The sequence below is a fragment of the Brachyhypopomus gauderio genome, chromosome 5 (genome assembly GCF_052324685.1).
Source record: "Brachyhypopomus gauderio isolate BG-103 chromosome 5, BGAUD_0.2, whole genome shotgun sequence".
Lineage (NCBI taxonomy): Eukaryota > Metazoa > Chordata > Actinopteri > Gymnotiformes > Hypopomidae > Brachyhypopomus > Brachyhypopomus gauderio.
In genome coordinates, this window is record NC_135215.1 from 27,445,207 (window position 1) to 27,467,088 (window position 21,882).

Consider the following 21,882-nt stretch of genomic DNA (forward strand, 5'->3'; position numbering starts at 1 on the left):
GAGGTCATAACGGGCGAGCCATCCAGGTTTGACAAATAAACAGGCATGACGATACTAAGAATTAAACTAAGACACCGAACGAACACTTTAAACCAAACACGGGGTAAACGCATACAAACTAGAAAATCAGGCTACAGAAAACACAGACGACTGAGCAACGAAATGAGTAAAACTCACAGACCAGGAAGCGTAGAACACTGAACAAAGAGCATGAATAACAAGAGCACAACACGACCAAAGAGCATGAATAACAAGAGCACAACACGACCAAAGAGCATGAATAACAAGAGCACAACACGACCAAAGAGCATGAATAACAAGAGCACAAACTAACCAAATAGAACAAAACAACCAATAACCTATAAGTGAAACACTGGGACTATAAATACACAGAACTAAACAAGACACACACAGAACTAAACTAGACACACAGGTGAAGACACTGATGACACGGGCGTGTCAGACGAGGGGAAACCATGGAGACAGACACGCAGGGAACAACACAGACACGAGGACAGGAACCCGAAGTGACAGAGAGGGGGGTGTAGCCCTACGTGACAGTCGCATTGCTATCTTACAAAAACAATTTTGTCCAGTCTATTTTTTGAGTTTTGTGTAAAATTATATAATTTTGTCTTTTTGTTCTCTATTTTTGTGTTGTTTCAGTACACACAAAGGACATGAATGTGTATAACAAAAGATGTACAGTCCTTTTGAATTAAGGTTTTTGCATGACAGAGTCAATATGCCAGACTTATAATGTAATGACTATTTTATATAAGCTAATATTTGTGTTTTCTCCCAAGAAGGAAGAAAAGCTAAAGAACATTTGTGAAGGATACTCCTTCGACAGTTGTGAGGAATTCCAGAGAGCACTGAGATTATGGAGTGAAGAGGGCTACCATCCAATGCACAAAATTAAAATTTATTTAAACATGATGTAAATAATAAAAACCCCAATTTATTTCTTTAAAAAATGTACAAACCATCCAGAAAAAATGAATTAAAAAGTCAAATCTGTCTTCTGCATTCTGTGAAATTAAATAAAATTAAAGAGGCTGATAATGTACTGGCAGGAAGAATATTTGTATACATCATACTGTAACGCTGGCGACTGGGTGAAGGACGAGACACAGAATCCTGTTCGCTACAGACGTTACTTTATTTGTCTTTACACATATAGCGCAGACAGTGCACGTTTAACACTCATATAGAGACACGTATAAACAACGACGAGCACAAGACACTGCGCGAACGCACATTAAATAGACAAACTACATAAACCCCACATGATGACGAGACGAGCCACAGGTAAAACGAATTATCACAGGACGCAACTGCACCCACGGAGATCCACTGACGCAGACGACGTAAACACACGCCCAAAGGGAGGGGTCGGGGACCATAACGTGACACATACAATGTGGTGTACATATCAGGGTGCTACAGACAGATATTAACTTGTGTTACATTTTGTTTTAACATTATTTATCACTGGCAGTGTATATTACATTTAGTATTTACCATGTGATTACTGCCATTAGCGGTAAGCGACTTAGGATAATTAAATTGCTATTTAAATTCTAAGCATGGTAAAGAAAAAGACTCACAAGTGAAAAACAAAATTCAAACAGGTCTACCCCATAACCCCAAATAAAAGTATCTTCACTTCTTGTAAAATAATTTGTAAGTAAAATGGAACACAAAAGAATAGTACTAATCTTTGATAAATCAAAATGTTGGGTGCAAATAGTACACACTGCTACGTATAGCCGGGTGCAAATAGCACACACTGCTGCATATACCCGGGTGCAAATAGCACACACTGCTATGTACACCCGGGTGCAAATAGCACACACTGCTGCATATACCCGGGTGCAAATAGCACACACTGCTATGTACACCCGGGTGCAAATAGCACACACTGCTGCATATACTCGGGTGCAAATAACACATACTGCTGCATATACCCGGGTGCAAATAGCATCTGCCTTAATTATATTATTAGCAACTGTTTCATGATATGGACGGTATGTCAGTACCAACGTAATTTTCATTGTCTTAACAGCAGACTATTTATATGTTTGTGCATATAAACTGAACAGGAAAAACACTAGCAAAGGCCTCATTTATGACTTCCTTGAAAAAAACCAGTTTTGAAAATGTTCATGCATTTCCATACTACTTGATGGCCAATCCATGTGAGAAAATGATGTCTCATGCTCCTTGAAACTCTTTCACAGTTTGCTTTGCTTTTGTTGGTTAGTGGGGTTAGTAGCTTCACAAATGAGTGGTTAGTCTCACAGATGAGTGGTTAACCTCACCGTGGAGAGGTTAACCTCATCAATGAGTGAAAATGCTCTTACTTTCACATTGTTCCCTTCACATTGTGCATGTGGAAATGCTCTTACTTACACTATTAAACGTAGCACTGAATCCTACTGCTGTTTTTCTATGATTTGATTTCACCAAACATTTAAGTGAATGTCGATCATGATCATATAATAATCGTTTTTCCGATCACACCTTCCTCAAATATGATGTTTGCCCACTCACCTTCCACTTTTTAATGTGTTGGGCCATTCTTAACCCGATTTTAGTAACTTTAGCAATGTCCTTAGATGTTTTCTCTGCTTGATGCATGCCAATAATTTGACCATTCTGAAACAGATGAACATCTTTTCCACTACAACAGATTGTCTTTTGACATGTTTTAATTTATTTATATAAATTAGAAGCTATAAAATAACTATATCAAATAACTTATTGCCAGGTGAAAAAAATTATTTATCCCCCATGCAGTAATAATACACTACTCACTAAGAGTTATACAAAAAGGGATATTTGGCACTCAGGTGAAAGTTATGGTAAATGTAAAAAGGTTCTCGCTTCAGTGATATTATATCATGAAAGTAGCAGCATGCAATGGTGATTTCCTCATCTCATACAATTTATTGAAACAAAGCTAACAACAGTAGTGGGTATATCCCAGCAAAAAATGTTAATGTCTCAAAACTTGTGCCCTTGAGCATCCATTATAGCTTGACAACGACATCTCATGCTGTTGACATCTCAAGTTGACTAATTGTCTGCTGAGACATGGCGTCCCGTTCATCTTAAAAAAGGCGGCCTTCAGGTCATTGAGGTTCTGGGTTACAGAGATACGAGTCTCTACACGGCATCTCAGCTGATTCCATAGGTTTTCTATGGGATTCAGGTCTGGAGAAAGTGCAGGCCACTCCATTTGCATAAACCCAGTCTCCAGCAGCCGTTCGCTAATGATGCAACCTCTATGAGCTGGAGCATTATCGCCCATGAAGATGAATTTAGGCCTGTGTTGTTCATGCGGAGGCACAACGACTCTGGATTAATGATATTCAAGTAGTATGGGCTTGTCACTGTTCCATTTTCAAAGCGTAGGGCAGTTCTGTATTGACCAGACACACTTGCCCACACTGTAACACCACCACCACCAAAGGCTCGTCGGGTGACAACAGTGGCTGTTGCATAGCACTCTCCTTCATGTCTCCAACGTCATTGGCGGCCATCATTTCTGCTCAGTGTTAATCGTCTGTCATCAGTGAAGAGCACTGAGGCCCACTGGTCCCTCGTCCAGCGTAAATACTCCCTGGCCGATGCACTGTGGCCCATGCATGTCTGTGCCTGGTCTTGTGGTCAGGTACCCTTGTAGGTCGTCTAGCATGCAGGCCACTCTGATGTGAATTATTTTGAGTGGTCTGACATGACATATTGGTACCTCTCATCCCCTTTATATGTGCATGGAGTTGTATGGCATTCATCATCATCCGGTTCCGTAGGTCACTGGTTCTGAAGCGTTCATCAGTGTGGGTGTGGCCCAAGGGATCATGTCCCCTTCTGTTCTTCCTGTCTCTCTGTATCTGTAGCAACCTGCTGATGACACTCTAAGCTCAGAGGCCACTTCCGTCTGAGAATATCCTGTTTAAAGCCTTGAAATGGTGAGGTTCTGCTTAAATACCAATTCTAATTGAAACAAGAAATATTATTATTTTACTTAATTTTGTAAAATCTTACTTATTCATATACATAAAAAATATATATAAGTTGATTACTTAAATTATTATTCAGTTCATTTGTTGTAATTCAATTTGATTTGTTAATGTTAGTTCATTTTATGGCTCTATACTACTTTTTTCAATTTACTCTTATTCACTGTGTTGTTGCTTTTTTATTTACATTAGTGGTTAAGCTCTTATTATTATTTCAAAAGGTCATCTTGTTAACATCTACGGTATGATTTATCGGTGACTTTCAGACGTGCAAATCACACATTCGAAAAAATGTAAACACTTGAAGAACAAAAATCATCCTTGTAATAAGAGCTGTGACATTCTTATCAGGAGTGTTATATACACTACAGACCAGCAGGGAGTGCTTTTGTCCAGAATAAAAAAAGACATTGGCTGTGTTCGAAGTAGTCTACTACATACTACTGGCATACTGATCGAGCCCCAAATCAGTATGCCGTATGCAGTATGTGACCAAAATGAAAATTTCCAGTACGCGAAACATACCCGGATGACCTACTACTTCCGCAAAATATTCCAGTACGCGAACAGAGCTATCTTCGTGGTGTATTGCATCCCATCATGCAACGCTACGTTCACGTGACCCCGTAGTGTGCTTTGCTTTTGTCGCATACTGGAAACTGTACTGCATACTACTACGAGGACCAGTATGCAGTATCCAGTATATACTGAGTCCAGTATGCAGTATCCAGTGTGTAGTAGTCTATTTCGAACAGAGCCTATACACTTCTCTAGTTAATAGAGCTTTACATTTTGAGTATTCGAGTTACATTTTAAGAGTTTTAGAGAACATGCTGCTTTAGGTTTTACCAGCCATAACTCCAGTAGCCTAGTCAATAAATTATAGACTCATTTTCTTGTTTGTGTTTGTAATCTTTATAATGTAAAAAACAGATTGCGTTCTGCCTGATGTACCCATTTGGCTTGCAAAAAAACCCCAAACAAAACACTTAGATTTATTTTGTTGAGAAACATTACTGCCATGATAAATACCTTCAAACATACTATACTGTGTATGTTCTATTTTAAAGTACAATATGAAGTGCTGATGTTACAATTTATTGTATCTGTATGTTAAGAATACATGTACTATTATATGTACTATTGTACTGTAATAATAGTAATATGTACTATTATGTAATTGAACTTCAAAGTGAGGGGTTTGAAAATAATTGATCATTAGAGCTTTACAATTTTTGGGTTACTTTGTACTTTATTGAACATTAATTACATGATATATACAGTGTTTCATTGAAACAAGAGTGTAGCACTTGTAAGACTGGCCTTTAAAAATATCCAGGGTTGCTTTCCTAGCCCTATCTTGTTCAACAATATCATTCTAGTAGTAGTGTGTCCCATGGCCAACCCAGAAGATACTAGGAGTGTGGGGAGTCTTGTGCTCGTTTTAAGGAACCACTCCAAACTTCCAGCCAGAGGTGGAGGGAAGACTAGTACTGATCCAACGACAGACAGTCTCTACTGTAAACCAGTGTGCAGTACATGTTTAGGGCCAATCAGTTCAACAGCCAAGCTCATAGTGGACACAATCTGAGCAAAACTGGCAAAAACAAAACAGAAAATATGCACACACACACACATATATACATATACATATGTATATATGTATACATACACACACACACACACACACACACACACACACACACTTTCTTCTAGTTCATATATATACATATTTACAATATATATATAAATATAGTAAAATAGATTACATTGACGATCTTCCATAAATAAGTGTTGGACAGTGACTTCTTTGATGACATATGAGGTCAGCGATTGGAAGCATAGTGAGGTTTAGCTCAAGAGCATGTTAAGTCTGTATGAAGGTGCCCGTGTCATTCCGTGGGCCCGTGACAGACTGACCAGTGGACATAGCAACCATCACCTTAGTCCTCTTAACATTTCACATTCTCTTATTCTCTCCCCCATGGGAATGAGTGAAATGCACAAAGCTGCCAATGGCTAACACTGAGATGGCAAGTCAAGTTGTACAAACATTAAAAGGCTCTTAATCTCCTACTCGTTATAGGACATGTACCGTCAGTATAGCAACATAAGGCTCTGTCATCAAAAAGCATCACAGACTTTGTAGGTTTGTAGTAATACTTCACAACCACTGTGTGTGGTTAAAACAATAGCATTCTTTCTTAAAGAAAAACTTTGGTACCTTCTTACGGATAGAAGGACTGCAATCAATCTTTCAGTCTTGCCTTTTGAGCCAAGAGGTTATTGCTGTAAAAGATGTTACTTCTAAAATAGGATTACAGTGTGCGTTACAGCAAATTAATACTGCTGTTCAACTAACCATTACCTCAAGTGAACAACTCTGAATAAGCACATTTCTTAAATTAGTATATCTAAGCAAGTTTTTACAAGTCAACTAGTACAGCATGGACAAAATGGCATTGTAACAAATACTTTCAGAGCAATGTAGTAATGTTTGAATCGACAGCATACACATGTGCTGAATATTAAGTGCTTGTCAACTTATAAACCATTGGAAATGTTTTGGCAAAGGTGAAAACAGAACTCAAATGCCAGGCTGTTAGCCTCTAGTTGAGTTGGCTTCTGGTTACAAAGTCAGAGCTGGTAAACTAGTCAGTCTCTCAACTTGAAGATGTCTGTATTCTTCTGTGTGAGGCATTGCTATATGTTTGAACTGTACCACTACAAAAAAACTACAGCAGAGGAGCAGAAACCCACTGAAAAATTTATCATAGCAAGATATATAAGAACGACCATCTTTGTGGCCTAACAGCATATTATACAAAGTTCAGCACATTCTCTCAGAATGGTATGTAGGTCTTTGCTCTGAGCTGGGAGGAGAGCAGGGTTTTTCGTTTGCGCTTGCAGCTGTAGTGAGAAGAACAGTGATGGACCAGCCTGTGGCTCAGCACTACTGGAGACTTGTCCAGCCTGCATGTCACTCACGATAAGACCACACCCCTTTAGTGACCGTCGCCATGACCCCCTAAGCCTGCAGCATTTTGGATCCAGTCCATGATAATCAAAGACATGGAACCAAACATGACAATGATGCCACTGGCCAGGAAGAAGCAGGCCTGCAGGAAACACACAAAGGTGGCAGTCAGTAAACAACCAGCATGCACTACTGTCCTTTGCTGCTGTACATTAAATGGTAATATTGGCATCTGTGTCTGCGGGTTCCATTGTTCCTAAACATCTTTAAGCTAGACTCTCACCTAGCAAGTTCAACCTTTATGCTTGATTTGTATCCTTATGGCAGAAACTGTTATGAATTTAGCTTGAAAACCATACATTAATTGTATTAATTTTTATGATATTTGTGATATGATATTTGTGATAACTGTTATTGAGAGAAAACAAGTAGATCTAATATTATTTTATTTTATTGAGGCATCAGGTTCTTCTTACCCCTATCTTCTGTAAAGACTTCATGGACTCCTTCTGAACAAGTTTGATGTAGAAAGCAGAGGGCAGGATGAAAATCAGCATAGCAGCAGCAGAGGCACCTGGGAAGGAAACACATTGCTAACACATCCGTAACATTGCTAACTAAATTCCAACGCCACGTTAAACCAATCGGTTACACCGACGACTGTGTGTTGGATGTGCACCTACCGATGAATCCAAATATATCCCTGATGGTGGGGACGAAGATGACGAGCACATTGACGCTAGCCAGCAGGCAAAACGTGATGGTGATGTGGCGGAACCAGCTGAACTCTTTAGAGGCCCCTAGCAAGTGGTTCACTGAGGTTCGGATCTGAAATGGAAGGGAAAACGTTCTTAGCTCTTGTGGGACATCTCCATAGCTTTTAGCTTTTGAATCCATGAACTTTCAGTTATGACGTATTATGTTCGCTCTTGCTCATCCAAGTTTTTACTACTTAGTTGGCAAGACACAGCTGTTATTATGTCTAAGCGTAATGTTATGTCTAAGAGGCTACACAATATTGTCATAGTAAGCAGAGGTGTTATACTCACAGGGAAGAGCACGACAGGGACAGTAAGAGTGACAGCAGTCAGCACAGCCAGGCGAACGATCAGCAAAACCACGTCGAATTTATACACTTTTGAATATGTGTGTAGAAGTTCAGGCTCAACGGCATCTAGAAAGTACAAAGACATTTTGCCATTAGATAACCAGGTGATCTGCACTCACTGGATTATCAGGTGATCTGTACTCATTGGATAACCAGGTTTCACTGAGGCATTGAGGCATTTTTGCTCCAAGTATTACATATACTGGGACCTTTACTACACAAGTGAGCTAAACAAACGTCCTTGATTGCATAACATTTCCAGTCTTTCACCACCTGCAAACACACAATGTTGTGTTCCTGCCATGACAAACAGCACAGTGGACAGCTGCGAGTGCCTCTTGCTTTCTCAGACCTTATGTAAGATATGCTGGATCTGACCCTAGGAGAACCGTCACTACGCCATTCTTTTATTTGCCATTATCTCCAAATGCACCATTAACGGGAGAATCTGACAAAATGTCAAGGACCTTTCTTTTGTGTACGCCATGGGTTGCTTGTGAATGTGGTTTTTAGTCTCAGGCTAAGAGAAGGTGCTGTGAAGTGTTTGTGAGGGTCTGTTTGCTCACCACTGAAGGTCAGGTAGCCAAAGAGAGCGGCCAGCAAGTACATGATGAACATGGCTAGGAATGAGACGTTGGCCACGCCCTGCATCCTCCTCCGAGAACGACTGTGGAGAGAGAAAGAGGCTTTAGAAATGCTAATGCTCCAGCCATTACGAGATCATTCTCCTGGCAAGCATTTTAACTACAAACACATTCATCTTCTCTCCGGGCAGTGGGCCTGGACTTACTCTTTGAGCTCCTCGTACATAGGCAGGATGGCAGGGTGGCATACGAAGGCAAAGGTGAGAATGGGAACAGCATACACAGTCTGCAGAGAGACAGAAACAAACAAAATTCCTCACACATCACGCATAAGGTACACAACGGTGCACAGAAAGTAGGCCTCATCTCTGCAGCTGTACCTGTGAGTTGAAGACAAAGTACTTGGGCGTGCAGGTATCCTCCCTGTCTGTAGTGTTGACGTGCGCCAGCATGCTGTTCACCGTTACGTTGATGAAGTCATCAGGTACTGGGCAGGGGATCTGAAACTTCTTGTAGATCACCTGAAGAGCAACGAGCAGTTTCACTGGGGAGAACCATGACTACGGCTGTCTCGTTTCAAACCTTTAAAACAATGACACTCTTCCTGCCCCCAGTGTAAACATGTGTAAATGAGCAGTCTACTTCTGCATTCGTATTCAAAGAGTCTCCCAGGATTCAACAGGGTCTTTGTTTTCTTTGACATGCAACAAGTCAAGGTTTTAATAATCTGCCTAGATGCTAAAATCTGTTTTTGCAAATCTGTTGACTTACCACAATTAGGAAGAAAACCATACACAGTAATGAGAATCCACTTGTGTAGCCAAGATAGCCTGTAATAGAAGACGTACAATAGTTATTAACTATTAATTCACTTTAGTCTAAAACTAGGGTAATGTATCCCTTGAAAACCCATATTTGTATATTGTAATTTAGAAAGATACTCACCAAGATTTTTTAGTAGTGAAAGCGGCAAGATGATGATGACAGAGACAAGAAGTACCAGGTAGTCTCCATTGGTGTACCACTCACTGAAAGAAAACATGTAATTTACCATTGAATATCCTGCCTGGTGTGACATGGAAATATTAAGCTGGGGCAAATGCTGGACTTGGGATTCTTCAATACGAGTTCTCATCAGTTCAGAACTCTTAACTCTAACCCTTGAATTGAATCTGTGTATATTAATAGGACATCGCGTTCAGAGGTGGCAGGCAGACTTTCCTAACTGGGAACATACACTGGATAGTGTCCACGTATTAGATCATCGCAAGCGGTGGTTCTTTGCAGTGCACGGCTTTCTAAAAAGCCTTCTTTGATTGGGCACTTGAAATATGTCCCAGCCTGCCTGCAGTACAATGGAACACTTCACCTCTGAAACGCTCTCCGGCCACCAGCTGCTGCCTGTTAAAATCCTCACAGTACTGAAACAAATGCAACGCGGGCGCTATGAAGCAGTCTGGTGGACAAGGTGTCCCGAACCATATATAGAATTGGATGAACATGACTCTAGTGACACTTACCCATCACTTTTTCCTAGGAATGCTTGGATGACAATTGGTAACTCGTACTTCACAATGTAGAGGTAGCTAGACATGGCTGGAGATTAATGAGAGATCAGAACATATATTACTTAGAGCACTGATCCTAGATTGCTCACAGAAATGACATCAAACCTTTATATACATTTCTATAAATGTTTCCAAAACTGTATCCGTGTACAACAATTCATTAAGAATTAAAAGATAATTGACTTAATGAGACTAATTAAGTGTATGCTATTTTATAGAGACTCATACATAATGTATGAAGGTGCAGTGGGTATGCAGCGTTGTCTTACCGCCAATGTTCTGCATGGTGATCGAGCAAGACGCTGCCAGCTTTCCTGGCATACCAAAGGCCTTGTAGCCCAGCTGCTCATAGACCAATGAACCTAAAACAAGCATGTTGCAAATGTTGTTACCACCCCTATGTGGGGTTTCAAACAGGAAACGCGCACACACACAATTGTTAAGAGTTGGTGAAGCTAACCTCCTTCGTTGGCTGTCTTGAGCAGCAGATGCACAGAGTAGAGGGAGAATATGGACACAGCTACCAGCAGAATGCTACCGGAGACAGAGCACAGAAACACTATGAATTATTAAGCCCACTCTACCATGTCATGCATATTATGCTTGTTACTGCTCGCCAAGGGCAGAGCCTTCCTGTGCTGCAAGGAGGAAAGAGAGAATGGGCAAAAAAAAAAAGAAAACAGACTGTTCAACATTTCGAGAGAAGGTTGATGAGTAGACACATGCTGCCGCTTTCTAGTGTGTGTGTAAGTGCGTGCGTGTGTGTGTAAGTGCATTCGTATAATGCAGTATGGTTATGCGACATTTGCAGTGAGAGAGGTATAAAGCCCAAGGACCCTGCCCTAGCCTGGGTGTCTGAGCCAATCACGATTTCGAGTTTTGAAGATAAATGAGCATCCGTCCTCTCACAACTATTATATTGTAAACATATATCTAACGCACGCATACACATCCAACCGAGATTTGATTAAGGAATATCCGGAGAGTACCTCTTACAGTCAACTCTGTATCTAATTCACGTTTGACTCAATAATTAAAATCTTACTGAACCATTAAGGAAAGTGAGTGTGAATGTAAATATCACGTATGTTAAAGATACTTGGTTAAATAGGACCTGCTCTATTTGCCAGGTCCTCCTCAGCTCTTGACTTTGGTGAGATATGATCATTACGCACAAAACCCACAGGTTCAATTTTAGATCGGCTGATGCAACCAGGATGCAGAAGTTAGGCGTTAAAATATCTCACTGTATAGTGTTGCCCTTTATGTAGCCAACAGACGCCCGAGCCTGCAGGGGCATTAATATGGCCACTAAAACGCAAATGCACACACCACACACAGATACACATAAATACACACACATTCAAACATAAACACACACACACTCACTAGACTCCATCACACACACGTGTTACCAGTACCTAGCCCACAGTTTCCTACCAGAGCACATATAAACACACACACACACACACACACACACACACACACACACACACACACACACACACACACACACACACACACACACACACACACTCAAACATAAATGTTTGCAAACACACTCGCTCTCTCTCCTAGAGCTAAGTGAATTGATGCATCTAAGCCAACCACAAACCACCCGAGTTGGACTCAAACTCCGCCTCTTATTAACCAAAAACTGCAGGAAGATGATAATTCTCTTTTTTGTACATTTGGTATCACAAACTACATAAATAAAGGAAAGAGGGAAAAATCAACTATTTAAACATGGCAGCACCAACAGGCTGATGTGACCAGTAATGTTCCACGGTCTTCAGGTTACTCTAAAAGAACCCACCCTAACAAGAGATGACGCAAGGCTCTGGATGAGTGGAAGGGTACTCACACAAACAGGGCGATGCCTGTGTTTGCCATGGCGTACGACAGGCCCAAGATCCCACTCCCCATGATGGCGTTGCCTAGATTGAAAACCGACATTCCAAACGAGGCTGTGCCAGGGTGCTGATAAATGTAACACACACACAAAACAATCAAAACAAACAAATCTCAGTTATAAGTGTCTGAGTTTCCTTAAAATGCTGCACAGCTAATATATAAGATACTTACATATTCAACTTCATATTTCTTTTTTCCCAGATTATAATTAGGGAGAAAGTTCTGACTCTCGGCATCCATATCTGGATACTGACTGCAATGACAAAAACGCAGGCTCACTTTATGGCATACTAATGTATGTATGTATATAATGTATGTTTTATGTACATTTATGTATAATTTAATGAGGACAGTATGGTTCTCTGCTTGGTACTTTGACGCGAAAGCTTGCAGTCGTGATTTTTACCTGCTAATGGGATTTTTTTTGGTGGGGCAATCCTGGTGACTGGCGTACTCATTGCTGTTAGAACTGCAGCTGTCTTCGTCTGGTGAAATGTTGAAACGACTCATCTCTGTTTTGCCAGGAGTTTTGTTCATTCTATGAAATCAAAACAGAAAACGCGCTCATTGCTCATTTTTATTATGACTCCACGCGTCTCCGGGTGAAAGAATAATCAATAGACCGAGCGCGTCACCGCCGAATCACGTGACCAAGGCTCTGAGGCGGGACCGGACGCAGTGGAAAATTCCACACCGGCATCAGTGACCGAACACAGCAGTGACCCAACACCGATATCGGTGTCTGACAACCTCGCCCATTGTTCAACAAACCCTAATCTGATTTGTGTTATCAAGCCATTGCTGTATATAATCTAAAATACCACAATTTCGTCAAGAATTCTCCTAAATAATCACCTTAAGATATCTAAACGTGATAATTAAACAGGTGAATACTTAAGATAAGCATTTAAACAGTAATAATTCAAGTTTTTACACGCAGTACATAACAATTACGAGAAACAAAGGCACGTGCGTCCGTTGTGCGTTGGCACCGTTTGCGCAGCAGTGTCGGGCTCGCCCCCGCTCTTTACAATAAGACTAATCACACAATGTTCCCCGCCCAAACACAGTTACAATATCACCATGTTAAATTCCGGTTATGGTGATTCTTTAACTTAATGTAGATCCTTAAACCAGGAGACTGCGGTCGCATCAGACATCCAAATGATTTATTTATTTAAATTTCAGCCTGACCCAAACTGCGGAACATTTGGTTTGATTTGAAGGACACCAGTAGTATTGGAGAATTGTTAAAAAAAAATTAAAGATTTTTTTTTAAAGTCTCGGTTTACCGGAAATCATAAGATTTCCGAACGTTCTTGTTATTTATTGACACTATATATCCCCTTTAAAACGTGTAACAAGGAGATCGACGCTGATAGGATTTTTCTTACATCCGAAAGAATATTAATAAACGCAGATACAAATCTTACCTTCAATAGGTTCACAAAAATCCTTTTTCGTTGTTGGCCGTTGCGTGAATTAAATATTACACGATTCCTCCTTATTTACAACGTTCCAATGATCGGTTGACAAATAATTTAATCTTATCCCTCAAAACACGTTAATGTACCGTTTAAATGTGAGTAAATAGCTCTAATAAATACAATACAGAAAAATGGTTAATATTACTATTCCGACCTACAGCAGCATGATAATTTCGGCCTATTCTAAAAGATGAGCTGTGAATATTGGTACGCGACCGCCAGGCTTTATATCTACCAGGGAATTGCATCAGCTCGAGCGGATGGAGAGGGCGTGGCCACTAGTGACGTTTTATTGTATACAAACACTACACTTCAAATTGTATTTAGCAGCCGCCGCATGACCTGTAAAATTGTTTAGTAACTGTTCATTGTTATCTTTTTTTAAATTGTGGTTGAATTAGTTAGAGAGTCCAGAGGTCATCGTTATATCAATGAATTCCGTTTCACTTAGTCATAATGTGCTCGCTAGATACGAACCCACGTCACGGGAATAGCTTTAGCAAAAGAAATTGTCAGATTATTCAGAAGCATGCTCAGTTTTTATCAGAGGTGATATCACACTGCGAAATACTACAAGACATTGTCTGTGTTCAGACTGTGTCTGTGCTTATTAGTGCATGTGTGTGTGTGTGTGTGTGTGTGTGTGTGTGTGTGTGTGTGTGTGTTTATATGTGCTCTGGTAGGAAACTGGGCTAGTTACTGGTAACGTGCTGTAAGGATGTAGGCAGAGTGCCGTGAGAGTCAAATGTGCGCTTGACTGTCTGTGTATGTGGACATGTGGGGCATCGTCCCAGTACACTGGGTCAGGTTGGGCCTGTTTTTTCCTTCCTTTAGAACATATCATTCGCATGAGCACCTCCAGACAGAGGCCTGCAAAGGCTTGTTGCCTGGCCCAAATCCACTTGCTGGAAGTGGCGGTGCTCAGAAGGGACTCCGCCCGGGCCCGAATTACCTGAGGCTTAAAAGCTGCTCCTCTCTTTCCCAGCCTGCTTCCCTTCACAAGGCAGGCCAGGCAATGTGGCTCCCAGGACAATAGACACACCAGGCAGGGCATGTCTGACCCATTGAACCAGCTTTGGGGCCCCAGGCTGCACACTGATTCCACAGGATCAACACACTCATTATTTCATGCCCTATACAGAGTGTGGAAAAATACAGAATGATCTTTTTGGCTCTATTATGAAGACATTTAGCCTTTGATGATCATATATTTTATAAATGCAATATGTATTGCATAATTTGCATGCCAAAGCCATGGAACTGGTTTGATGGAAAATAATTTTTGGTATAAATATTGCACAATTTTGGATAGTTGTATCATCTAGCAGTTGTTTAGTAGTTTGTTTTGACATGGCAGTTAGTTTAATATGAGTTTAACCTATAGAAATTATTGTTTTGAGGTGCAAAAGTCTAGAAATGAAATGTTGAAATGTAGAAAAACAGCCTCAACAATGTTAAATCTTATTATTTTGTAGAATAAAACAATTTAACTTTTTCTTTGAACAGGTGCTGACTCCAGGTAGTCAAACACTTTGTGAGGGGTTATGTCCTCAGAATGGCCTGTTATAGAGGCTTATTTACAGCAGGCAGCACAGACGTCTGTGACACCCCTATATTATGGAGCATGATAGAGCACCTTTCAAGTGCCCAGTGTAGGGCAGGTGATTACACATCGTGTGAGTTGTGCTGAGAATCATAGATAGGCCCAATGCATGTGATGCTTTGGGTGGTGAAGGTAATTCAGTGAGGAGATGCATTGCACAACATCTATGAAATCTTATTATCTATGAATCTGAACAGAATTGAGACACCGTATTGCATCAGCCACTACTAGCAAGAGTCAACCTCTTCCTGTAAGCTGGAGAAAAAGGTACAAAGTAAAGTTTAAAAGAGGAAGACATATTATACTTGTGCTCCCTAATGTTCATACTTTTCGTACTTTACATTTACATTTGCATTTACAGAATCTAGCAAACATTTTGCTCTTGTCCAGGAACAGAATCAGCTCAGTAGTTATTGCATTAAATACAGGATCTAAATACAATGAACCCCATATGAGAGGCAATACTGCTACCTACTGCATGCCTACTGTTTGACTGGTTTTGACATCACTTATCAGTTAATTTGCAGGACTTTCACAAGTTGAAAGAAGTTCCTATAAAGACCTAAACAATATAGATTAGTTCTGAGGTGCTCCATGTCTATTCTAAACTGTAAAATTGCTATGCTGTAATATGTATTCAAGATCTTTCAATGCAGTCTTAATCTGGTATGTTGCAGAATGTTCCCTGCATCTTTTGTTTGGAATGTACATTTATATTATATCATTGGGGATTTCAGAACTTGTTTTAAAATATCTACAGTGTTCAAAAACTTTAAGGGAACACTTAATCATCAGAGTATGACAGCATGTCATTTAAACATCAGGGTTGTCAAACTGTCTAGTTAGTAAACACAAGTGATTACATGCTTTGGTTCAATTGAGCATGAGAATAGTAGCAACAGCAAGACAACCTCCTAAAAGTGAATGACTTACCAGGTGAATTAATTTGACCAAAATGTCAAAACAGGAACAGACTCCATGAGGGTGGCATAATGTTCCTCATGTAGGCCTTAAAAATGCAAATTCATTTCAGGAAATATCTTGCAGGGGGTGGAGTATAGAACCTCAGGATGTATGATAGTTCAAAGTGTCACGGCTCGAGCAGCACTAAGCCAGAGAGACATGGCTCCTAACACACACGCGCACACACACACACACACACACACACACACACACACACACACACACACACACACACACACACACACACACACACACACACACACACACACACACACACACACCACCCTCTCAATCTCCAGTGTATCATTCATGATCACACTCACCTCTTCCTTGTTTCTACTGATGCTATTATTTCAGCCCACAGGTTCACCTCTCCTTGTCTTCTACAAGCCTCTAGATGCTACTGCTCACTACGTTTCCTGAAGTTTTTGAGTTTTGTACTTCCTGTGGGTATGTTAAAGACACTGATTTGCACTCTCCTCTTTACTCATGTCAAATAAAGCCTGAATCTTGTAAATTGATTAATTTGAGATTATTAGACACCTTTTAAAACATTAAATTTTATACAGGGTAAATATAGAGTTCACATTTTGTCCTTAATTAATCAAAACTGCCCTAAAACTATTTGCTATTACTTGGTATGTAAGTTAAATATAATGTGTACAGAGAGCTGTTTATCCATTTTCATTTTACCCATTTCATTGTTCTCCATCTAATGATTACTGGGGCTACAACTACATAAGGGAGATTTAAAGATGGAAACCATTGGTACATAAAGACAATCTGAAGAATCCCAAACAACTTTCATTGGCACAAGTTTGCAAGGTAAAAAAAAACACTATAACTCACTGATGAGACACAAGCTTGATTTTATCACTTAAATATTTCTAATAATTATTAATATTTCTAAAGGAATGCCTCAGCAGACATTCCACAGCGTACATTACACTGTTATAAGCATGCTTTCTCAAACTTTGCCTTGGCAAGAGTATATACTACAAGCTGGGGTGGAACAGCTTGGTTTAGAATTTCAACGACACAATGGACTGAAACCTGATTAGATAGCACTAAAAAGAAAAAGACATGAAAATGAGAAAAAAACGGTGTGTATTTAAGAATTCTTGGAGTCCAGAGGTCTGTGCTGGTGTGAACCTCCACCTAGTCTCCCCTGTGCTAGACTGAAGGTGTCTCATGTTCCCCTGGCCCCATGCCTGATGTTATACAACCTCTCTTCTATTATGCACCCCCCTGTATTAAATAAACAGGTGCCTCTAGGCCTCTGAACCAGAACTATGACCTGAGCCCATGATCCTGTACATTATTACACTCTAATAACAGTAAATTAAATGCACACCTATGGTCTTTCCTAGTACTTACTGGTGTACTTTAACCCAATCTTCTACTAACCTGTCATAAAATAATAACAATAATAATAATCATCATTGTTGGCCTTAATGTCATGGGAATGGATAACAGGCTGTGAGTTCCAAATGTACTTTCTTTTGATATTGAATATGTCATATACTACACAGAGTTCAATCTGTGTTTGGTCAGTGTACATCTTTTAAATGTGATGTGAATTGAAAAGATCGCGCTTATGGCCATATATAGTACAGAGACAGTACCTGTTGTTCATAATTTGTAACTCTGTACTGTTCTCTAGTGGCAGTGTTATGCATGCTGAAACCTTTGAGAGGCTGAAACCTGGATGTGGCTTCTCAGCAGTGTGAGCTGGACATTCACACATCGCCTGGGCTGAACTGCCATCGGTCTGAAAGGCAAGAAAGGAACTGACAAACAACCACATTCTGATCTCCATCACTGACTACGTGCGCCGTCCACTGCATCCTGATCTCTAATTGTGACTTCTTTTGCACATCAACACACAGTGTCTGCCCGATGTCAATCTGATGCAGAGATATGAAAAACATTGTGTGAAGGTTCACTCTGAGATGCCTGATGCATGTGATGTGCAAAAGACAGTACTTGAGTGCTTGTTTAATATACAAACCAGTTACACTAATCTTTTCTTGCAATTAATGAATTCTTGCCATTCATGCTCAGTTCTGTAAAATTGTATTTTAAAAACAAATTGGTCATTGGTGTGAATCTGAGGTAATGGTGAGTTGTTGGGGTAGATTCTTTTCACTCAGATGCTGGAAAAGTTCATTCCAGTTCCTGGATGACTTGTTTGAAAGACACACAAAGCCTGGAGTGATATTCTACGCTGCAGTACATCTTTCTGTGTATTCCACAGGCTGCTCATAAATGTGCTTTAGTTGTACAGTTCTATCTTCTTTTCTATGGTGTTAGTGAACTAATTTATTAGAAATATAAAATGTTGTAAGCTGTCAGCAGTGAGCTATAATGTCTGGGATATCAGTCAAAATGTTGACATGGGCTGATATTTGCTGGTGGGAACAGAGATCTGCATGGGTATCTTCTGATACAAAGCCTTAGGGCTTTAATCCTCTTACTGGTGGGAAAGTGGTTTTAGTGCCACATTCCAGTACTTGAGGAGATCAGGGTGAGAGAGTAGGGACTACACCCTCTGATCTTCTTCAAAACTTTCCATTAGGGCCCTCATAGAGAAATGGACACACTGGCTTTCTCTCTCTCTCTCTCTCTCTCTCTCTGTGTGTGTGTGTGTGTGGTTCATTGCAAACAGGATAGAGGGGGTGCAAGAGAAAAGCAGAGGGCTGAGCCAGTGTAGTGATGCAGGCAGGATTAGGGTGGATCAGATAGAGGCAGATAGAGGCAGGCCTCCCAGAATGAGGTCTCATCAGGAGGTCCTGGACATTTGGTACAGTGTCCTCATCAAACTCCCTCTGAAGTACATGGACCACTCTGTAGAATGGAGTTTTTTTATGTTAGTGTTTGTAATGTTAGTGGTTCCTTTATTTTGGAGACAATACATGTTTTTCATATGTGGCAGACTGATAGGCAGATGTAATAGTGGTAGGATGATATGAGTATATGAAAATCTCATAACATTTAGATAGAGGGTGAGCAATATGAAGGTCTTCTTCCATTCCCTATCATGCAGACATAGTTCATGTCTATTGAAAAAATGTCATTTAAAAAAATCTGCAGCAATTTCCTGTGCAAAATTGTTTACCGTCAGCAATGAGAGGCAAAAGGAAGTGATATCAGTCCTGTATAGACACTGCCTTCCCAAGAGTTGAGACAGGAAAAAGAACACATTCCATACGAATTCCAGTTCCCTGTGTAAAGGAATGTGATTACATCAAAACAATGACAAATCTGCATAGCTGATCCTAGAGGTAATTTTGGCCCTAAATAGACAAGATCGATCCTTTCTTTAACCTGTCCACCTAAACATTTGAAACAATGAATAAGCAGTAGACACAGGAATGGAATGTAAAAGAAAGTAAAATAATGTAGCAATCTACATTCAGATTCATAAACTGGCTTTGTTAAATATTCATATTAGCAGTGACATGGAAACTGAAAGATTTCAATAGAACACCTTAACCACAACTTGGTGGTTAAACATCTATGTGCATACTGTACACCTTTGAAAACTTTGTACTGTCTACTCTGGGAAGACACAACCCTGTAATAGTGCTGTAATATATGAGTTTCAGTAAAATCTAACTTGTAAATGTCAGCTGGGTAACAGATTGATACAACACATTTGACTAAAACTTCATGGTTAAGCAGCTTTACTAAATTAGTTGCTATCGACAATGAAATGTTACAGAGTACAGCAGAATATGGTCCAAAGCACATGTACAAATGGAAATAAAATCAATTTTGTGTCCTTTGAAAGTGCAGGGAAAAGTCCCATGTTGTGTCAAGCATTTTTCAAGGTTACTTTGTCAGTGGGACTGTATCTGGCACTATTTTTCTATTTTTTTTTCCAGGGGAGCTTGGGTGTACATTAGGCTAAATTCCTCAAGGTCTTCCAACGTCACTACCCTGTCCCAGTCCCCAAGCTCCAGTTATATACAAACTCACTAGGCGTTTATCCCCAAGATGTTCTAAAGTGCAACTATCGTACCACTGTAACACAAAGCCTATTATGTAGAGTAGAGGGAATAGCTGCATATCTCACCAATAAATCAAGTGAAAAGACATAAAAGCCCAGATCAGAGATTTTTTGTGAACAGTTACTTGACTGAACTAATCTGACACAAACCTGGATGCACTTAACCGCATGTCCAAATGCTTTAGCCTCATGGAGGTGTTGGGTGAAAGCACTGGCAGATAAAAGCAAAGGGGCCAGTTTGTCTCAGACTGAGGGAGCTTGAGTGTTATAGTAAGAAATGAAATCCAATCTGTGGTAGATGTACAATTCTTTTTCAACAAACCTATATACATTTTCACTTGTGTTTCTTATTTAATTATTTGCACTAAACTTGGTTAAATGTGTTGGCCACTTCCCTGGGAGCTGTTTGTGAATTTGAGAGGTGATTTTCTATAGACCTTTTCTTGAACCTTTTGCCATTTAAAGTGACTGCCTTTTAAAGTGAGCTGTGGATCTGAACAATTCTTTTTATACAATGCCAAGACTAATGGATTGTTGGGTATTTCAAAGCTGTGAACTGCAACAATGGACCTTTTGAAATGATAATATAAGACACCTATTGGCATTGATGGTTTGCTCTCATGGGAGACAGCATGGATATATTTGAAGTGTTTGTGATAAATGTGATAACTTATTAAAAATGAAACAAGCAATTAAATGACCAAACAAACAATGCAAAAAAGATAAACAATGTTTAGCGTATGAACTTTACTCAGTTACTCAGAAATTCCTCAGTTCTGAGGAAATGGTGATCACCTTCCATGACCAATGACCTTGTGCGTATTTGATCACAGAGTGCAGTCCAGGAGTCAAAAAGAACCAGGGAGAGACAGGGAGGTGGTAGGGTGTGGATCTTCATCCCTGAGAACAGTAGTATGGTATTGGCAAGTAGAGACGCTCAAGGAGGAGTCTCTTCAAACTTTCACTTATTGCTTAATTTTAATTGCAGAAACAAGCAAGGACTGATCATTTAATGAAAGAGAGCAAAACATCCACACAGAAAACCAGTCAAACCACCAGGTATAATAAATAAAGACAAAGTGTAAAAATATCATTTAATCAACACTTGGGTCAGAGTGTAATGAAGTCATGGAGTGTTGGCATGAATTTTAGGACCGTCTAGATCTGATCTGGGGATTTATGCAACAGTCAACTTCAGCTTCGGAATCTAACAATTCCACATAACGACTAGATCAAGCCAAGGTTTCATCCCTGTAGGCTCACTTTGATACACACATACACACATGCACAACGAAAAGACAGGGATGAATACACACTAATACAGACTACCAGTTCGCTGCTTCAATGCCACCACCATGTGCTGCAAAAATGTGATGACATTTCTTAAGCTAGTTATGTCACCAGGTTCCAGTACTCCATTGAGTAATCTGTAAATCATTAAAAAGCTAATGTAACATGATTACGTGAATCTGTCGTGGCTGAATTATTGCACAACTTGCTAGAGTCGTGAATCGATGATGATTTCACTTATGCAACTGCAAAGGTTATGACACCATGAACACTTGAATCACTATAAAACAACAAATATGCATCTTTATTATTTTATTGAGAGCAAATCTTAAAGCAGCACCATTTCAT

At 39.9% G+C, this 21,882-nt stretch overlaps 1 protein-coding gene and 1 long non-coding RNA gene across 3 annotated transcripts; one reads left to right on the forward strand and one right to left on the reverse strand.

Annotated features, from left to right (window-relative positions):
* Positions 1-6,781: 6,781 nt before the first annotated feature.
* slc38a2 (solute carrier family 38 member 2) lies at positions 6,782-13,900 on the reverse strand. Of its 2 annotated transcripts, none has more exons than XM_077006834.1 (16): positions 13,613-13,900; positions 12,586-12,717; positions 12,351-12,432; positions 12,130-12,245; positions 10,726-10,799; positions 10,535-10,627; positions 10,218-10,293; positions 9,643-9,725; positions 9,469-9,527; positions 9,078-9,218; positions 8,904-8,983; positions 8,680-8,780; positions 8,055-8,179; positions 7,689-7,833; positions 7,482-7,598; positions 6,782-7,147 (listed from the first exon to the last, which is right to left on the reverse strand). In XM_077006834.1, the coding sequence occupies exons 2-16, from the start codon at positions 12,714-12,716 to the stop codon at positions 6,837-6,839; spliced, it is 1,734 nt and encodes a 577-aa protein (XP_076862949.1). In that variant the 5' UTR covers position 12,717; positions 13,613-13,900; the 3' UTR covers positions 6,782-6,836. The 2 variants fall into 2 exon arrangements, with proteins under 2 accessions (XP_076862949.1, XP_076862950.1); XM_077006835.1 differs by having other exon boundaries at positions 6,897-7,147; positions 7,482-7,579; positions 13,613-13,899.
* An 87-nt stretch (positions 13,901-13,987) lies between these two features.
* LOC143513896 (uncharacterized) lies at positions 13,988-20,623 on the forward strand. Its single transcript, XR_013130715.1, has 5 exons — positions 13,988-15,342; positions 15,467-15,536; positions 16,590-16,682; positions 16,976-17,057; positions 17,896-20,623. It is a non-coding gene; the product is annotated as an uncharacterized LOC143513896 (long non-coding RNA).
* Positions 20,624-21,882: the final 1,259 nt, after the last annotated feature.

Bases quoted from the DNA above. Each gene is read 5' to 3' on its own strand.
- slc38a2 (XM_077006834.1), bottom strand. From the start codon at position 12,716: ATGAACAAAACTCCTGGCAAAACAGAGATGAGTCGTTTCAACATTTCA. The intron at 10,628-10,725 runs GTTAGCTTCACC...TGCTTGTTTTAG, and splicing joins CAAGACAGCCAACGAAGGAG to GTTCATTGGTCTATGAGCAG. The intron at 9,219-9,468 runs GTAAGTCAACAG...GTTGCTCTTCAG, and splicing joins TGGTTTTCTTCCTAATTGTG to GTGATCTACAAGAAGTTTCA.